The sequence below is a fragment of the Carlito syrichta genome, unplaced genomic scaffold (genome assembly GCF_000164805.1).
Source record: "Carlito syrichta isolate Samal-C Ts95f unplaced genomic scaffold, Tarsius_syrichta-2.0.1 Scaffold301993, whole genome shotgun sequence".
Lineage (NCBI taxonomy): Eukaryota > Metazoa > Chordata > Mammalia > Primates > Tarsiidae > Carlito > Carlito syrichta.
In genome coordinates this window covers 416,277-436,834 of record NW_007246089.1, presented here as the reverse complement: position 1 = coordinate 436,834, position 20,558 = coordinate 416,277, and the positions used below count along the sequence as shown (strand labels likewise).

Genomic DNA, 20,558 nt, shown 5'->3' with positions numbered 1-20,558 from the left:
CCACTCACCTCGGCCTCCCAAAGCGCTGGGATTACAGGCTGAGCCACCGAGCCCGGCTAACTTACATTTTTAAGAGAAGAATTAAAAACTGATTTTATTCAATTTTACAAAAAAACATTCTCAACTAAAATGTCTCTACATGTTAAGAATTTTTGCTCACCCTTTTCATCACTCTATTCCCAGCATTTAGAACAGGACCTAGAACATGGCAGTTATTCAGTGACTATTTACTGAATGAGTGAATGAGATCAATACATTCTTCAGTCTGGTAAAATGCACAGCATGAACCTTTAAATGTCAGATTTCCTTTAATCATTTTCTCCCCAGATGATAGAATTGCATTGTGGATCACCAACTGTAGTATTGTGAATCACTAATTATGTGCTTGTTTTAGAGATGAGATAAAGGCATAGCAGAGACATCTATTTTTGGTAGAAGTGCACTGACCCACTAGAGCTGAGTAGTTGCTGTACAGACCCAGTAATGAGCTAATCTAGAGGGAAAAAAGTCCAAATTTTTAGGCACAGTATGGTATAGCATGGTGGGCATTTTTCAAAATGGATTTCAGACCTTTTGCATCATAATTATCTGATGCAGCTTCTAAGACCTTGTAGTACTTGTGAACACTGTTTGATTATTTACTATATCTTTCAGCTCTGTGACCTAGGAGAACTAATTCTGCAATGCAGTGCACTTACGTTCTGTATCTGAGATCCTCAGATGTACATATTCTGTGGCAGGTTATATTATAAGTAATAGATTACAATTTTTGAGGAGGTTGGATGTTGTTAAGGAAAGGTCATCATTGTCAGGCATGCAGTGGTACCTTACAGGCTCTTTCTTTTGAAGCTACATTGTAATACAAATCTTACATGTGAATCTTTCCTAGGTGCATAAAGATATTTGAGATTCAGAAGGGAGGATTTCTTATTTTTTCTTTTTTCTTTTGAGTTAGAGTCTCACTTCATTGCCCAGGCTGGAGTGCAGTGGCATGTTCACGACCACTCCGGCGTTATCTGCTGGGCTCAAGGGATCCTTCTGCCTCAGCCTTCCAAGTAGCTGTAACTATGGGTGAGCACTACCACGCTCAGCTGATTTTTTGATTTATTGTAAAGATGAGGTCTCACCAAGTTGCCCAGGCTGTTATCGAACCCGTGGGCTCAGGCTATCCCCTCACCTCAACCTCTCAAAGTGCTGGGATTATAGGTTTGAGTTATTGTGCCCAGCTAGGAGGCTTTCTTAATGTGAATTATCTTTCAGAATTATTTCCACTAAGAATGAAATTGGGTGATTTTCTGTTATTCTTCCATAGAAAACCATATTAGGGCAACCCCTTGGGTCCCCTCCCACTGTGGGGGAGCTTTTCTATCCTCTCAATAAATCCTGCTTTCTAAAAAAAAAGAAAGAAAACCATATTAAACAGGAATGTTAACATTTTTATTTGAACACTCCCATATTTTCTTTATACTACAATACTTAATATGTATTAAGATTTTAGTAACTACTGCTTTGTAATTTCTTAATTTATTCAAAGGTTTAAAAATAAATCTTTAGCTGTCAGTAGAAATACATTTTATATGAATTTGCTGATGCTGTTCTAATTCTGAAATTGTCAGTTTTGTGCACTTATACTTTCTCCAAAATGAAGAATTTCCTGGGGGGCATGATTTTACTGTTTTCACATTCCTTCCTGCTCTGTGAAGTCTAATGAGGTTTATCTGTCCTTTAGGTGACCTACAAACGAGATCTGTATGCAGCTGAATCGATTATTAAGGGTATGTTTGGCCTTGTAACTGTCAGTTCCTGTGTTTCCACAATGTAAGCCAGTTCAGAATTTCTCATGACAGTTTAAATCCTAGCAATCTCAGAATTATAAATGCCTGTAGGACACCAAGTTCTGTGATTTGTTTTTTGAAAATAATTATGTTGTATTTTGTATTTCCTGCTTGTGAATATCACTTATGGTGTCACACTGGTTTTAATTTTTATAAGGGAAATACTTTATTAACTTGAAGGAAGTCTGGGACGTTGATGCTATGGGAAGAGAAATAGTGAAAATTGATATTTTAATGAATTTGTAAAGGTCTTATTTCATTTTTACTAAGAGGACTGCCCCCTCCCTTTAACGTGGTCATGTGAGTACATGAGACAGCATCACTGTTTTCCCAAATTAGAGAAATTAGACCTAGGTGGGATGATTTTTTGACTTTCTTATGGTTCTGATAATGACTATAATTTTGTTTTGTACTTTTAGGTATTACATATGTACTAATGTCTTTCTTTTTAAAAAATCTCTATGCCTCTAAGATCCCAGCTACACAGAGATAGTTTATTTAATAATCACGCAAGTCCTTATTCTGTGCTTAACACTGTGCTAGGAATATAATAAAGATGCACAAGAGACACTCATTCTGTATTTTTGTAGTTTTTATCATTTAAATCAGATTTCTCAACCTCGCCTCTTTATTGGCATTTTAGTCTGGATAATTCCACGCTGTGGGGACTGTGTAGTGCATTGTGGGTTGTTCAGCAACACCTGGCCTCTGCTCACTAGATGTCAGAAGTACCCATTCTTTTCCTGCCCCTGATAGAAAAAGTCAAAGATGTATCTTGATATTGCCAAGTGTTCTCTAGGGGACAAGCTTGTGCCTAATAGAGAACCACCATTTCTAAATATATAGTCCCAGGAAGACCAGAGGTGTTTACCCCAATCCTGAAAAAAATATAGTGTACGTTAGTAAATGACTTCTTTGAAAATAGGTCATGGATAGAACTATATGCACAGGTTTTGATTAAGATGTGGACTTCTGAATTCAAACTTTTATTGAAGTAGAAAAAAGTAATGAATCTGAATTCTGAGTGCTTCAGTTTACATAACATTTTTGGGAAAATCTATTCAACAATCACTTGGCTTCATATTCAGAAGATGGAAATGTTTTCTCCTATCATGACAGTTAATTTGCAGTTTACCCTCAGGTTCTTTGTCCTTCAAGCAAATATATTTTAAAACTATTAATATACTGTAATTTACGCATCTGTGTATCTATATGTAAACAGAGCATCTATGGCTATAAATCAAAATGTTGACATAGATTTACATATCAACCAAGCACTGTGTAAACATCCCTCTGGAGAAGCTGGCTAAACCATAATGTGGTTGGTTCTACTCTCCACATAGGGAAATACAAACTCAGTTTGGTTTCTTCACAAAGTCTTGCCTGTATTACTGGGAAGAACAGAAATGATCTTTTTTTTTTTTGTGAACACATAGTAAATAGTCCCACCGAGACATCTGCAAATTGTGCCAGTTTGCTTGTGTGATATCAGGTCAGACTTGTTATCATGTAAAAGCCTACATTTTAAATGTAATTGTAGGGGTTATAACTTTGGAAATTGTCTGAAGAGAGAAATTGCTTTTTTTATTTAGGGAGCAAGTTCTGGAATGCTGCTTTTATTTTTAAAGTATTTAAAAGGTGTTCCATGACATTCTTAGGGAAAACAATCTGACTGGCTTAGTGTCAACAGCTGATTTAAGTCAAAAACCAGCATTTCTTTACATTTTGGGATTTGTGTTTCTAACAACTTCCCAGGAGATTCTGATGCCCACTGTTCTGGGACCTTCCTCCACTCAGCATTGTGGTTACCTGAGAGCTTGAAGGTAGAGTGTCTGACCCCAGTTCATTCAGTCAGAGTATGCATTTTTTTTTTTTTTGAGTTAGAGTCTCACTCTGTCGCCCAGTGACATGTTCACGGCAGTGACATGCTCACGGCCACCCTAGCATCGACCTGTTGGGCTCCGGTAATCCTTCCGCCTCAGCCTTCCAAGTAGTTGGAACCACAAGTGTGCGCTCCCATGCCCAGCTAATTTTTGATTTATTGTAGAGATGAAGTCTCACCAAGTTGCTTGGACTGGTCTCCAACCCGTGGGCTCAGGCAATCCACTCGTTTTGGCCTCCCAAAGTGCTGGGATTACAGGTTGAGCCACTGAGCCTGGCCCAGAGTATGCATTTTAATGGGAATTCTGGCTGATTCATTTTACATTTACCTTTAGGCTGTTACTCACTGTCATTCATAGGTCACATCTTTCTAAATAATATTTTTATTGCATCAGGTGCTTGAAGGCTTATTATGCTTTACCAGTGACAAATGCTTGTTTGCTCACCTGGGATGACCCCCCTGCCTTCATGCCTTGTACTTAACACTGTCTGATAGTAGAAATATCTCTGGGCCTTGGAAAGAGAAAACTCTAATTGAAAAGTCAGGCCGGGCTCGGTGGCTCAGCCTATAATCCCAGAGCTTTGAGGTGAGTGGCCGAGGTGAGTGGATTGCCTGAGCCTGCGGGTTTGAGACCCGCCTGGGCAACTTGGCGAAACCTCTTCTCTGCAATAAATAAAAAAATAGCCAGGCATGGTAGTGTGCCCCTGTAGTTCCAGCTACTTGGAAGGCTGAGGCTGAGGTGGTCCGGAGCATGCCACTGCACTCCAGTCTGGGTGACAAAGTAAGACTCCAACTCAAAAAAAAAAGAAAGAAAGAAAGAAAGAAAAGTCAATACTGAATGATCTATCACAGAAACAAAGAACTGAGTATCACATGTTCTCACTCATAAGGACACCTTGAACAATTATCGTAATACTATAAGAAAGGGATTGTCAATAGTGGGAAACTGCAAGCGGAGGGCGGGGCCGGGATTGGCAGTAGTGGGAAATTGCCAGGGGAGGAGAGGGCACACCACATTAACAAGGGTACCTGCATAATGAACATTTATATACCTAACCCTGATTTGTACCCCATATATTTAAAATAAAAAAATTTAAAAAAAAAAGAAAAGAAAGAAAATTTAGGCCTGGCATGGTGGCTCACACCTGTAATCTCAGAGTTTTGGAGGGCTGCGGTGGGAGGATTGCTTGAGTCCAGGAGTTCAAGACCAGCCTAGGGAACATTGTGAGACCTTGTCTCTACAGAAGTACTAGCTATAGAGTTTGGTGGACCTGCACCTGTAGTCCCAGCTGCTAGGGAGTCTGAGGCAAATGAATTGCCCGAGGCTGTGGCAAGTTATGGTCATACCACTGCACTCCAGCCTGGGTGACAGAGTGAGACCCTGACTCTAAATAAATAAGTAGTTAAATACTAAAATATACTATGGCATATAGCTGACTCTATGAGGTGTATATTCGCTTGTTTGCATTTTTCTAGTGGATAAGTCAGGTAGTCTGGAGAAACAGAACCACTAGGATATATGTAGATACAGGTAAGATATATAGAAAGGGATCTATTATGAGGGATTGGCTCACATGATAATGGAGGCTAAGTGCTAAGATCTGCTGTCTGCAAGTTGGGGGCCCAGGAAAGCCAGTGGTATCGTTCTAGTCCAAACCAAAGGCCTGATAATGGGGAAAGTCGACGATACGAGTCCCAATCTGAGTTGGAAGAGCTAGGAGCACAGATGTCCTTCTGAGGGCGGGAGAAGATGGCTGTTTTAGTTCTAGAAGAGAGCATTTGCCCTTCTTCTGCCTTTTTGTTCTGTTCAGGCCCTCAGCAGATTGGATGGTGCTCACACACATCAGTAAGGGCTATCTTTTATGTCTACAGATTTGAATGCTAATCTCTTCTGGAAACACCCTCACAGACACACCTTAAAATAATGTTTTACCAGCTATTTGGGCAACCCTTGCCCAATCAAATGGACACAATTAACCCTCACACTAGTAAATGCTCAAAGTATTTTTCTAGGCACTACTACTGCTAAACAGTATTTATTGGACACTTACTTTGTGTGAGCATTGTTTGAAGAGTTTTATGTGCATTATATCTTTATCTCTTGTCTAAGAACTCAGTGATACAAGTGGTATTGTTTTCATATTTTAGGATATTCAAGGGTTCTAAAGCAAATTCTGACTTGAGAATGGATAGAAAATAAATTCTTAACCACAAGTCTGTGCTCCTAGCTCTTCCAACTTCTTTCTTTCTCTGTCTGTTCTCCCGGTGTCCCCCTTAAATAGGGATTTTTCAGATTCCCTTATCTGAAACCCTTGGGCTTACGTATTTGAGAGTTTGGAATACTTTGTACTTTCAGAAGCTACTGCAGTACACTGTATGTTATGTCATATCTCCAGTGGGATTTGGAACCTTGCCACAAAGTGAAACTTTATGATACACAAACATTTATGCTCAATGTGATAATAAAGACTATAGTGCTTCTAGCTAAATTTAGGTCTGATTTTTGCTACCAAATTTATATATGAAAATAAATATTTATTTTGGTTTTAAGAATTTGTTGTATTTCAACATTGCCCATAACATAGTAGGAACCTGTTTTAGATTGTGATTCAGTGAAGGTGGAATGTCTGCTTTTTCTTTTGCATCCTCTCATAGTGAGTTGAATTGTGTGATAGGTTAACGGGTGCATTTTTTTTTCCCCTTAGAGTCTAAAGGCTTCACGTTTTGAGAATTCATGGTCTTTCTCTCCCACCTTACCACTCTACCTGCTTCCAACAGAGGCATATTGTGATCTAGAATATCTATCCCTATATATCATTTTTTTCTTCTTAAAAGAGAAATGATATAATATTTGAATATTCTTAAAATTTTTTTTTTATTTTGAAGATGTGGGGTACAATTCAGGGTTAGGTATACAAATGTTCATTAAGCAGGTACCCTTGTTGATGAGGTTGCCCCCACCCCCCCAGGCAGTTTCCCACTACTGCCAATTCCACCCACTCCCCGCCGAAACAATTTTCCACTACTGCCAATCCCTTTCTTACAGCATTCGATAATTGTTCAAGGTCCGCTTATGAGTGAGAACCTGTTGTACTCAGTTCTTTGTTTCTGTGGTAGATCACTCAGTGTTATAGATTCTAAGATTCTTTTGTCAAGATTTAAAACCAGTACTTGGAATGCATCACACTCATGCTGGGTGGCTTGTATTTGTCTCATTTATTCTTTACAACACTGTAAGGTAGATATTATTGCTTCCATTTTGCAAGTAAGGAAATTGAGACTTAGGTGAGATACTTTCCGCTGAGTCACACAGTAAGAGTGAGATCCTCTATTGAAAGCCAGGTCTCTGTCGTCCTTAAGTCTGACTCTTCTCTAGAACATGACCATTTTGGACCTCTGCCTGCCAAAGTGGATACTAGATTCAGTAGCTCCCTCTTGGTAGGCACATTAGTGAGTTTTAAGATTCAACCTGTCTCACTTTGATTCCTTTGAGTTGAAAACTGTACTTTCAGCTAGCCTGAAGAAGAATAATCACACAACTATCTCCTGGTGTTTTCCTAAGCGGACAGTAGAGTCTTCTAGAGTGGCATCACAGGTGTGTGAAATACATATAATATTGTAATGACAGATTTCTAGACATGTCCAGAGAAAGAATAAAAATAAAAATTCTATATCAGAGTAATAGTTTAAAAATGCTTTTTGGGCACTGTTGATTTTTTTGGAAATTCTGATAATTTAATGCTCATTATCAAGACATAACAGCCTCTCTCCAGGATGGAACGTTTTTCATGCTGTCATATGAGTGTTGCATAATTTATAATTTCTTCCTTCCTGGATTGCTTTTTCTCTTGAATACCAATGATTTCTGATTAACAAATTATATTCTGAATGTAACCATTTTCTTCTTTACTTAGGTTTTTTTTTTTAGGCTCTATGAAACATTTGTGGGATAAATATCATGTCTCATGTCTTACAAGAGCATTTGCACTGTAAAATTGACTTGCCACCAGACTGGCTAGCATGTGTATTTTGATCCATCTTAATTTATGTTCAAGTCAGCATCTTTGGATTGGTATTAGAATTTTAATGGGGAGGAAAATAAATATTGTCATTTTACTGGTATTTATGTTTGCTCACCTCAGGCAAGCTTGTACTAAAAATCTCCAAATTGTGGTATCTAGAAAGTCCACAGATCCGATTTTTATTTTTGTTGTTAGATAATTTTTATTTTTAAGATTAATTTATTTTAGCACCAGTATGTTTACATGGTTTTCCATTAATGGTAAACTATTTTATAATAGCAAACATGTATTAAACAGTGATACTTTCATTTGTCTTTCATACAGTCTGTTAAAATATAGTTAATTATGAATTTGCTGTTGTAACTATAAAAACAAAACATTTTAATTTTTTTTCCCTTAAGGTAGAGAGTAATATTTGACTATTGCTCTTTAATGTTTAACTCTTTCAGGCCTCTACTATGAGTGAAATTTAAAACATAAACTTTTCTAGCGAGTAGTCTGATTTATTGGCACAACAAGACACTGAGCTGACTGATACGTTTGTAAACATCCACTTAACAAAGAGGTATTGTACTTTTGCCATAATAGTTGGTTGAGCCCACCCAAGCCTACTCTGCATGCTCAGACGAACCCAAACTATTAAAGTGGTAACAGATGCCAGTGGTAACATACTTTATGTAGATTTACATAAACCATACAAACATTCCCAACCCACACTTGATTTAGTATGCTGACCATATCCTGGCAAAAGGGTCAATATTCTAAGATTTTCAAGGAAAGTTCCTATGGAATTTCTAAATGAAAGATTGCATTTATTTTCTACCACTATTCTTCATCAACTTTTTTTTTTTAGATTAGAAAAATATAGTTTATTTAAAAAGTAAATGAGAGGGAGAGAGAGAGAGGAGATTTATCTCCTCAAGTAGGGAAGGGGGCCAAAGCCAGGAAACATGGAGATACCCATAGTTCAAAGTGCACATGGTCATACCAGGTTCTAGTAGGGCAATAGCCAACTTTTTAATATATTCAATTTTGTGGCTAAAGAGTGTTGTAAAAATAATTTCATTTTGATTATTTCTTGGTTATAGTTGTTCAAGCCCCAGTAGGTTTGTGCTATACAACTGCCTCAGGTCTTCTTTTCTTAGGATGGTATATAAAATGGAAAATAAAATAGTTGAAATGGAAAATCATTTCCATTTTAACTGGTTTTAGTTAATATTAGTTAAAATTAGCATTCATTAATGTTTACATAAAAACTCATATCTTTTTTTAGTCATTATGTAATGTTTTCTACTTGTTAAGCATTTACTTTAAAGGAAATTAATTGACTTTTTCTGAAATGGAGCATCGTTTACTGGCTTAGAAGTCTGTTTCATTCAGATAATGTTTTTGTGAACATCAATGATGCAGATGAATTTCTTTCAATAAGTATTTAGGAACTGTCAAACTGTAAATCTTCATATCTGCTTTTTTTGGGAGTAGGGATTGGGGTATGGTTTCTGAAAAACTATACCAGTAGGAAAGCAATTGAATTATTCTGTGTTTACACATTGAAAATTGTTGAATATACTCTTAAATTGGCTCTGATGGAAAGGAATAAAATCACATGAGAATAAGTTAGGTTCAGAATTGCTGAAAATTAGGAAGACTGTGTTGGAGTGTGTTTTGTTAAGAAATCTGGTACCTCAATTTTCTCAGTGATTCTTTAACATTTAACTTAAAATCAATATATATATATTTTTTGAGTTGGAGTCTCACTCTGTCACCTAGACTGGAGTGCAGTGGCTGCTCCCGGCCACCGCAGCCTCGACCCGCTGGGCTCCGGCGATCCTTCTGCCTCAGCCTTCCAAGTAGCTGTAATTACAGCCATGCGCTGTCACGCCCGGCTGATTTTTTGATTTATTGTAGAGATGAGGTCTCGCTGCCCAGGCGGGTCTCGAACTTGCAGGCTCAGGCAATCCACTCACCTCAGTCTCCCAAAGGCGCAGGATTACAGGCTGAGCCACCAAGCCCGGCTAAAACCAATATTTTTTTGAATATTTTGAAACAAGTTGAAGAAATGAGGAACTTTAAATCAGGTTCTCTACGTCTGTAACCGGACAATGTTCTGCATCTGTGGTATGTCCTCATTAGATTTTTCTTGTTAAATACACAGTGATGACACCATTTATGTTATTAGCCATGTTTTTTGGACAATGCAGAATGACAACTAAGATTATTTATATAGTAACCTTAATATTTGATGTTTCTGGTTTTTTAGTATGATACTTAATTTTCCAGATTTTCACATTAATACCATGACCTCTTTGTACATAATAGTTTTTGTTCTTTACTCTCTTGAAAATAGTACTGTGACTGTATCTTACGTGAATCTGTAAGGACATTTGCGTCAAGCTTTAATTAGTAAGAACAGGAAGGCTGCAGTATGATTTAAGAGTGGTTTGGTTTCCTTGGGATCTTACTGTAAAAAAAAAAGATATAAATCGGAAAGTTCAATATCTGGGTCAAGATTAGAGAAAATGGAATTCACTTGTTTTCTTAGTTTTAATTTCTTTAATTTGTAAGTGAAATAGTTCAAGCATAGGCAAGTAAATCTGTCATTTTCAAAGACTTTTAAGGTCACAGTAAGGTATTAAGCAACTAGCTAAGTAAGACTTGATAACAGACAAAAGCCAGCCACTTGTACTTCACTCTGATGTAGGTAGTAATGAAAAAAAAAAAAAATCTTCAAAACTCCAAACATCCCAAACATGACATTTTATGCTCAAAGCAATATTACATTTTGTAAATATCCTCATGAGTCACTAGCATTAGACCATTAAATTTCCTTTATATTTATTTCTCTCAACTAAGAAAAACTATATACTTTGAAAAGCAAAAATAAAAAGCAGTATGTCAGTTAGAAAACAGTAATATACCTGCGCATACTGCTTACACGTAAAAACATGTACAGGAGACAAGATGTCACATGCTTGCTCCTTACATTTAGTTCTAGGTAGGAAACTTCATCCTGTATTCAATGACTCATTAAAACATGCGGTTAAGATCTGATAATAAAAATGTGTTTTAAAAAAATCTACCTACATGCAATTGCCCTCTAGCTAAAACATGCACAACTAGCAATAGAGCTAGCTTCTGAGAAGTCCACTTTCACCTTTTAAAATGGGTATGGATGGTTTTCTTACAAGTCTATTTACTGTCCCTGCGCCCACTTGTATTGTGGTTATGGCTTGTTGTTGGCTGTTTTTTCTTTGTTTACTGACTTACTGACTGTCTCCTTTCTTCCTGTTCTAATAGCTTCTTCTTTCAAGGTGTTCAGACAAACCTTAAGTACCCTCTTTGGGTGAAACTTAGGGACATCAAAGCTCAAGGACTGTCTCCTTCCTTCCCGTTCTAATAGCTTCTTCTTTCAAGGTGTTCAGACAAACCTTAAATACCCTCTATGGGTGAAAATTAGACAAGGACATCAAAGCTCAATAGTGGCGATTCCCTTTAATATCACTTTAAAATTTTTCATGTGAGAAAGAAAATAGACTTTTGATTCAAGGAAGCCAACAGGGGAATGGAAGACACTGCAGTCACTTTGAATAGATTATAGTTTGAAGCATCTTTCAGAAATGAGTACTTTTGGATTCGATACACTTGTTTCTTATTTACCTAAGAACAAGAAAACTGACTAAAAATGTCCGCACAATGGGCAGTAAGGTTCAGTGGGAGAGTTTCGTGTTGTTGTATGTTTCTAAGAAAATTGAAGATAGATTTCTGGATATTTTGCCCACAAACTTATGAAGCTAACCTAGAATTTAGATTTATTTGTCTCTCTTTCATGGCAATTGAAAATTAACACCAGTCTGAGCTCTCATGAGTCCCTAGTGGCAATTAATTCATGGAGGCATATGTATGGATATTTCTTGTTCCCCTGAATGGTAAATAAGATGTGCATGTTAGAAATTTTACACATTACTGTTTTGTGAAGTTAGATGAAAAGACCTCCCTTGCATCTATTTTCTAACCTTTTGTAGAAGACAATATATGTATACTAAGAGATTTAGGGTTTAAGGAAAATAAGAGGAAGTTTTAGCAGTGAGTTTATTATCAATTAGATTTTGGCCTCCTTTATAAACTTAGATTTATACATTATATCTCCTATTGCTTATGATGAATTTTAGTTAGAATAACACTGGAATTTAACATGAAACCCCATTCAGCATGATATTAGTGGATTTGTCATTATGACCTGTATAATGTGTTGAAGGATGTTCCTTCTATGTCTAATTTGTTGAGAGTTTTTTTCATGAGGGATATTGAATTTTATCAAATGTTTTTTCTGTGTCCAGTGAGATGATCAGATGGTTTTGTTCTTCATTGTGTTGAAGTGATGTGTCACATTTACTGATCTTCAAATATTGAACCATTCTTGCATCCCTGGGATAAATCCCACTTGATCATAGTGTATTATCTTATGATGTCCTGCAGGATTTGATTTGCTAGTATTTTATTGACGATTTTTGCATCTATATTCAACAGGGATATTTGCCTGTTTTTTTTTTTTTTTTTTTTTTTTCTGTTGTTGTTGTTTTGTCCTTGTCTGGTTTTGTTGTCAGGTTAATGCTGGCCTCATAGAATGAGTTAGGAAGAATTTCTTTCTTTTCAATTTTCTGGAGCAGTTTGAGAAGAATTGATGCTATTTCTTGATAAGTTTGATAAGTCAACAGTAATGCCATTCAGTCCTGGGCTTTTCTTTGTTGGGAGACTTTTTATTACTCATTCACTCTTGTTGTGAAGAGCCATCTGCTTTACCCATTCTACCCATTGAAATGTTAATCTCATCCAAAAACACCTTCACAGAAACACTTAACATAATGTTTCAACACATATCTGGGCACCTTGTGGCCCACTCAAGTTGACAGACAAATTAACCATCAAAGCCAGTAAAATAAAATTACTTGTCTATAATTTCTTTTTGGTGTAATTATAATTGATACACACACACACACACACACACACACACACACACACACACACACACACCTACACACACCTTCCTTGGCCATTTAGAAGTTCTCAGGTATGAGGTTGGGTACTAGCTAAAAAATTTGGGCTGCTTAATGCTTATAGCTTTTAATATAAGCCTCTGGACTTTATATTCTGGCATGAATGTTCTCTGTTACATCACATAGAGCTGTATAACACTGATGCTGTAGTTTGGGGTCTCCAACTCCCAGGCTGTGGACCAGTACCGTCCGTGGCCTGTTAGGAACAGAGCCCCACAGCAGGAGGTGAGCGGCAAGTGGGAGGAGCTCCACCTTCTGTCAATTAAGCTGTGGCATTAGGTTCTCACAGGAACACGAATCCTATTGAAAACTGCACATGTGAGGGATCTAGGTTGTGCATTCCTTGAGAGAATCTAATGCCTGGTGATCTGAGCTGGAGCTGAGGTGATGATGTTAGGGTTGGGCAGTGAGGTTTGACTACATACCCTCCCATCCCCCAACTGTGGAAAAATTGTCTTTCATGAAACCCATCTGGGGACCGCTGCTATAAATAAATGAAAGAGTTATTCAGTGTAAATGAATATGTGTTTAAACGATGCCTGGGTGTCCTTACTCATTTTGATGTCAAAATATTTCACTGTTTTCCACTGGCAGCCTTTTAGGAATAATTTTAAAAGCTGCTTTAAAAAGTAGGGTAATGAGCCTGGGTACAGTGGTTCACACCTGTAATCGCAGCACTTTGGGAGGCTGAGGTGAGAGGATTGACTCAGCCTAGGAGTTCGAGACCAGCCTAAGCAACATGATGAGACCTCATCTCTACAATACATTAAAACAAAAACAAAAACTGGGTGTGGTGGCATGTGCCTGTAGTCCTAGCTACTCAGGAGATGGAGGCTGAAGGATAGCCTCAGCTCAGCAGGTCGAGGCTGCAGTAGCCATGATCGTGCCACTGCACTCCAGCCTGGGTAACAGAGGGAGATTCCACTTTAAAAAAGAAAAAAAAAAAGGTAACGTGAAAACTAAAACTCGAAGGCAAATATTAGTCATCAAGTTGACAATTCAGGTATGATCTAATGTTAAATCTAATATTTTTATAGTTTGTCCTTAGGTCTTTCTTTGGGAAAGAACAAAGAGTAGATTCTTATATGAGTTTTTACAATTCTGGCATATAAAATGATTTTGTGGTTCTTCTCAGTGCCATTGTTTTTATATTAGCCTCTAAAATTTTCTGAAAAGTGCTTTATTAATAGAACAGAAGATTAAGGATTCTAAAGGCTCTATTTTTGTTTTTATTTCATCATTAACCTCAAGGAAGTTGTTAAGTACTTTGTGTGCTTTGAGAAGATTACTAGGATTATTCATATCTTTGCAAAAAGTTTTATGCTTCATAAAAATGTGAGTTTTAAATGTGTTGTGTACCTTTCCCCCTCTCACTGAGTTTGGGGATAGTAGAATAACTCTGGGATTGAGAATGTTCCATTTATTGGGGCCCTGCTCCTATAGTTATATTCTTTCCTACTCTGACTTCCAGGTGCATAGCATGAGTATAGTCATTACTGTTTTCTTTGTTGAGAGGATCTTAAATTACAATTTTCAGCTAATATTGTCAATGCATATTTGTGAAACTATTAATAGCAGCCACATAAGATGCTTCAGTTTAGATTTGGTAGACAAACTAACATATGAACAATGAGAACTGGAAAGTATCCATTTTAATTCTAAAGCAATTCATGGATGGAAACACAGGAGAATTACTCAAAATATGTATTCCATTATTACATACAACTTTTGAGTATTTGATGAAACTCAGACAGTTGAAGTGAAGCGTTAGTGGGATGAAGTTGATATGGATTGTTTACCAAACCCTAAAATATTAAGACCATGGAGGGAACATTTGAAGTCAGAAATGGATTATGTTATGAGTGACAAAAGGAATCTCAATTTATGTTTTTATTGAATGTATGTGTTCACAACAATACAAATAATTCTGCCAACATTTATTGGGTAATTATTTGCACTAGGCACTATACAGAATTTTACATACATTGACTCATTTAAACCTCATTAAAATCCCATTATGTTGTCTTTTATTAATTTATGTCTCCTACCTTTTTTAATATATGTGTATATTTAAGTAAGATGACAATGTTTTATTACACTGAGAGATGAACCTTGAAATCTTTGTACTAGTTGGCAAATTCACTAAGGGTAGAGGTCACTGCTTAACTTTGAGCTGAGAGTAAAATGGAAATTTTTAAAAACTGCAAAATTACCCCAAAAGTTATTTTAAGTGAATTAATCAGCTATAGCAGGCTCATTTGCTTTTGTGCTCTCTCTCCTCTCTCTCTCTCTCTATATATATATATATATACACACACACACACACATATATATTTATATATGTGTATATATATTAGAAGTCTATTATAATTACCACATTATATGAAATTAGTGCAATAACTAGGCAGAGGTTTTCAATCTTGCTGTAGATTAGAATCACTTTTGGAATTTCACACACAAAAAAGGCAAGAATCTTGTTGGAGGGCACTAGGCATAAGTATTTGAAAAAATAAAAGTAAAGCAAAAGATACCCATAGTTGATTCTGATGTGCAGTCAGTTAAGAACCACTGAATTAGAGAATTGATAACGATTTTGAATGTAGTTTTGTCTTTGAATGATTGTAGACAGACTGAGAATTTATTATTATCTGTAGCAATGAACATATTGATGGTGGTCCATAGACATTATAGGTAAGTAGCTTGTCTGGCACAGAACACTGTGGAATAGAAATAGCTGGGAATTACAAGAGATTACCTGGCTGTATAGAAACCAGCATGATGAACAATCTGCCATATTTATTATTATGTTACTTTGCCTGAATCTACATTTTTACTTATGTTTTGCTTATGTGATCTTTAATAAACAGAGAAGGGAATTTAAAAATATCTAACTATTAATATATTTTCATATGTTTTTCTTTATCTTGTTTTTGTTTTTTTTTTTTTAGGGGAGCATACTTTATAATTTTAATATACTTTTGAACTTAAAAGACACAATAATAGCACAAAAAGCTTCCCTATCTTTCACCTACCCAGATTCGCTAACTCACCAGTTGTTCACTTTTGGTCTTACATGCTTTATGATTTCAGTGCCTGCTCTCCTCTTTCTTTTTCTCTCCTTCTTCTCCTGACCTAGAGAATTGTGAACTCATCAACAGGTGACATTTTAAACCACCAAATTTATAGTAATTTGTTACATAGCAATCTAATTAAAAAATAGTAAAATTCTATATAGTAAATGAATGAAATAAGAAACTACAATACAAATTAGAAAGTGTTTCTAATGAAATGTTCCCAAATGAAAGTCAGAGAAATAAATGAAATTGTTTAAACTGTAAATGAGGTAATTCAGATTGATATAAAAATATCACAATGTTTGAGGTAAAGCTGCTATTAGAGGAAAATTTAGAACACTAAACATATCAGAAAAAAGGAAAAGCAGAAAGCCAACAACTTAAACATATTTTTCAAGAAATTAGAAAACAGTAGCAAAGCCCTAAAATTGTAGAAAGAGAAAATACTAAAGAAAATGGCAAAAGCTTATGATCTAGGCAAAAAACATGCAATAGAAAATCAACAAAAATGTTCTTGGAAGAGGTTGATAAAGTTGACAAGACGTTGTCAAGAGTGATCATGAGAAATATAGAAAGCTCAAGTAATCAGTATCAAAGATGAAAAAGAAATGTCAATGCAGTTCCTACAGATGTTAAAATGTCATGGACATCTTTATGCTAATGATTATCAGAGTGAGAATGTAAAAGAAAGGAACACATTCGTAGTCAAATACAGGTTACTAAACAGAGACATACAATAGAGAATATGAAGAGTCATTTATTCTCAGAAGATAATTACTATAATTAAAAACTCACTCACAAGGCTTTTACCTTTCAAAAGAAGAAATGACATCAATCTTATATACTTTTCCAGAGAATAGAAAAAAAAAATTAACTCATTATGTGAGGACAGTATAACTGTTCAATGAAAATATGATAGAACCCTATAAAAAAGTAAGATTATGGGCTTTTTTTTTGAATATGATCAATTCATACTCTAAATTTTTCATTATCATCCAAAAATATGAATTGGGAAGAAACAAAACTTAATTTCGCACAGTCATCATTCTCTTTATATAGAGAATTTAAAATGATTTATAACACAAGAGTTTACAAATAACCTTGCAAGGTTCCTGATTACAAGTTCTGTGTAAAAATGTATTTTTGTAAATAACAACAAATAGGAAGTTAACAATATCAACTTACAGTAGCAGCAGCAAACAATTACTTAGGAATAAATCTAACAAAAACTGAAATAACTCTGAGCTGGAAACTAAAAAACACTATTGAGAGAAATTAAGGAAGATTTCAGGAAATGAGGAAAGGTGCCACAATCACTGGAAGGGTTGTTATTTTTAAAATGTCATTTCTGTTTAAAACTCGGCTGATTTTTTTGTGTGGATATGGATTGTAAAATTCATATGGTAATGAAAGATTCCTAAACAAAAAAATGTTTTCTATTTAGGATAACTGAAACATGGCATAAGGTAGATGCCAAAAAGATTCTGAATTACTTTAAAAAATAGATTTCATTTTTGTAGGTTGGTAGTAATATGCCAGTTTTAATTTATTTTCTTATTGTCAGTAGGTAGAGCTTACACTTGTATAAAGAAGTCTATGTGATGAGACAAGGCAAAACCCACTGCATATGCTGAGTTTTGTTTTAAATTATTCTTTATGCATTATTTTGTAAATTTGCCTAAATTATTGTGATGCCATCACACTGGTGTATTTATAAATTATTTTGTATTTATATATTATTATTATTATTTTTGTGTGTGTTGGAAGCATTCAGAAATATAACTGTCTGGGTTTTAGAAAGGATATTATAAAGCTCAGATTTCTCTAAACATTGAATTTCATGATGCATGAGTTTGGGCTAACTTTTTTTAAATTCAAATGCCACTGCTTTTATGGTAGTTATTGTCTGAATGAAAGCTCTCCTGGGACACTCTAGTACCCCAAACAGCAAGGAACCTCTATGATCTGAACTCACTAAGTATTACACTTCAGAGTTCACTACTAAATATTCCTGTGACTTTCAAGTAATTCCCTTGGCACTAGCCTTCAGATAAGCAATATTGAAACAATTGCAGCTGAAGAACTGTAAGACACTAACTAACTGACCCCTTCATTCCACCAGCCATGACTACAGCTTTGATTGAACAGGAAGCTGATTTCAGTCACTTTCTCCTAATAACGGACCACTGACTGACCATAGATGGTTCTGGAAGATTTATAGAGGTTGAGCACTGAGAGCCTTGCTGTCCCTGCTTTACTTTGTGACCTATAGGACCTAATTGTAGTACATTTAAATGTTAACGTTTCATCCTAAAGTGAAATGGGATTTATGGAACTCACATGTTTGTTCAGTACACATGCTTTAAGACTCTTTTCCATGAATATTCATAGCTCCTCCTATAATCTGTTAAATATGTACACTTAACTGACTTGTTTAGCATACATTTCTGTCTTATGCCTCCTTATTTGAAGTTCTTTTGGTCTCTGCTGGAGACTATGCTTCCTAGCCTGTCAGGATGGCCATACAGGCTGTAACTCCCTAAAAGAAAGAGAGCTCTCCTTTCTAAATTTGTAGATCTTGTGATTCTTCAGTTAACATGTTAAATTTTGTTAGCATCATGTAACTTAGAATTAACTACTTTTTAGAGTTGGTAGAAACCTTACAGATGAGTGAATAGAGTCCTAAAGAGATGAAATGATTTTAAGATAATATATCTAAGTGTGGCAAATATGTATCTGTAATAGAGGATTCTTCTCAATCCACTTGAATCACTTCATTTATATTTAGTTTTCTTGGATTTGTGGTGTACAAGAAAATGAAGAATGTGTTATATTCTTTTACAGGAATTATTATAAGGTGGGCAGCATGATGGAAAAGATATGAGCTTTGAGAGGACCTGGATTTAAATGCCCTTGTAAGCGAAAACAGGAATTGTAAAAGATAATACCTATCTTTTTACTTTAGATTGGAAAATATAGTTTACTTAGAAAGTAAATTGGAGAGAGAAAGAGAAAGAGAGGAGATTCACCACCCCAAGGTAGGGGAGGGGGCCAAAGCTTGGGGAAACATGGCGGCCATAGCTATGGCTGATAATACCTATTCTGAGACATTACATGGGATGATGACTATGAAAGCATTAGAACTTTTCATATGAAAATGCTTGATAGTCTATAAACAGTAGATATCCTTTCTCTTTCCTTTCATTTTAGAGTTGTGGAATAGCTGTGTGTTTATAAACTTAATTTATTTGAATTTGAGTTATTTTTCTACTACTCCTGTCCCTGTGATCTTGGTCAGGTTGCTTTGCTTCTCTTAATTCAAGATTCCTGAATCTGTTATATAGTTTCAGAATGATATTTATCTTATAGGGTCATCATAAGAATTAGTATTAATATAGCTCCTGGAAAATACAATATCTCATTAGGTGGGAAGTAGTAATAGGAGTGAGGCTAATTGGTGATTATTTTTTTTATTTGGAGTCTCACTCTGTCGCCCAGGCTGGAGTGCAGTGGCACACTCACGGCCACCCCAGCATTGACCTGCTGGGTTCTAGCGATCCTTCTGTCTCAGCCTTCCAAGTAACTGGAACTACAGGCGTGTGATACCACGCCTGGCTATTTTTTTTTTTTATTGTAGTGACGAGGTGTCGCCAAGTTGCCCAGGCTGGTCTTGAATCTGTGTGCTCAGGCAATCCACTTACCTCGGTCTCCCAAAATGCTGATTACAGACTGAGCCACTGAGCCCAGCAGTGATATTATTTTAAATAATCTGTCCCTCACTAGCTTTGCTTGGAAGGATCATTGCCCAGTGCTACATTAGTGGTTGTATGGAACATGTTACAGGGTTTCTCATGTAAGAAGCAGCTGGATCAAATGTTAGACTTTTGATTTGGTACTCCTATTTGAAATTAGGCTTTGTTTTCTAAGTCCATGACACAATATCATGGAATGACTCCTTAACTGGCAGCTATATAGAAATAACTTAGAACCTCATATTTGTTAGCTATAGAGGAAGACTGCGTATCTTTTGGGAGAATGCATATGGACCAGAGGTCCATAGTGACAGATCTCTAAGTCACATAATTTATAATTTTTCTTTTTTGAATTAGAGTCTGTCAGCATGGAGTGCAGTGGCATGCTCACCACCACCCCAGCGTTGACCTGCTGGTCTCAGGTGATCCTTTCACCTTTAGCCTTACAAGTAGCCAGAACTGCAGGAATGTGCTACCATGCCTGGCTAATTTTTTGATTTATTGTAGAAATGAGGTCTCGCCAGGGTTGTCCAGAATGGTCTTGAACAAGTGGGCTTATCTAAGCCTCCCAAAGCTCTGGGATTACAGGTTTGAGCCACAGCGCCCGGCCATAATTTATAACTTTAAATCAGATCATCTCAAGCCTGCTGAATTTGAGAATTTGAGGAAAATTCTTTCAACCATTTTTATTTGTTATGGTAATAGTAAAAAATAGTAACTTAATTGTATTCAATTGACAATCTAGATACATTACAAAAAAAATGTTATACTTAACCAGGGCACAGTGAGTCTGTTTACAGGATACATTTTGTAGCCTTAAGAATGAATCTGCTGCCGGGCTCGGTGGCTTAGCCTGTAATCCCGCACCTTTGGGAGGCCGAAGTGAGTGGATTGCCTGAGCCTGCGGGTTTGAGACCCGCCTGGGCAGCGAGACCTCAT

At 36.2% G+C, this 20,558-nt stretch overlaps 1 protein-coding gene across 2 annotated transcripts in view; it reads left to right on the top strand.

Moving 5' to 3' along the window:
* The window catches only part of ISPD (isoprenoid synthase domain containing), a 307,704-nt gene that overhangs the window by 110,029 nt on the left and 177,117 nt on the right, over positions 1–20,558 (top strand). For both annotated transcript variants that reach the window (XM_021711282.1, XM_008055868.1), the window contains one exon: positions 1,730–1,775. In XM_021711282.1, the coding sequence (XP_021566957.1) occupies positions 1,730–1,775 (46 nt within the window). The remainder of the gene's footprint in view (positions 1–1,729; positions 1,776–20,558) is intronic.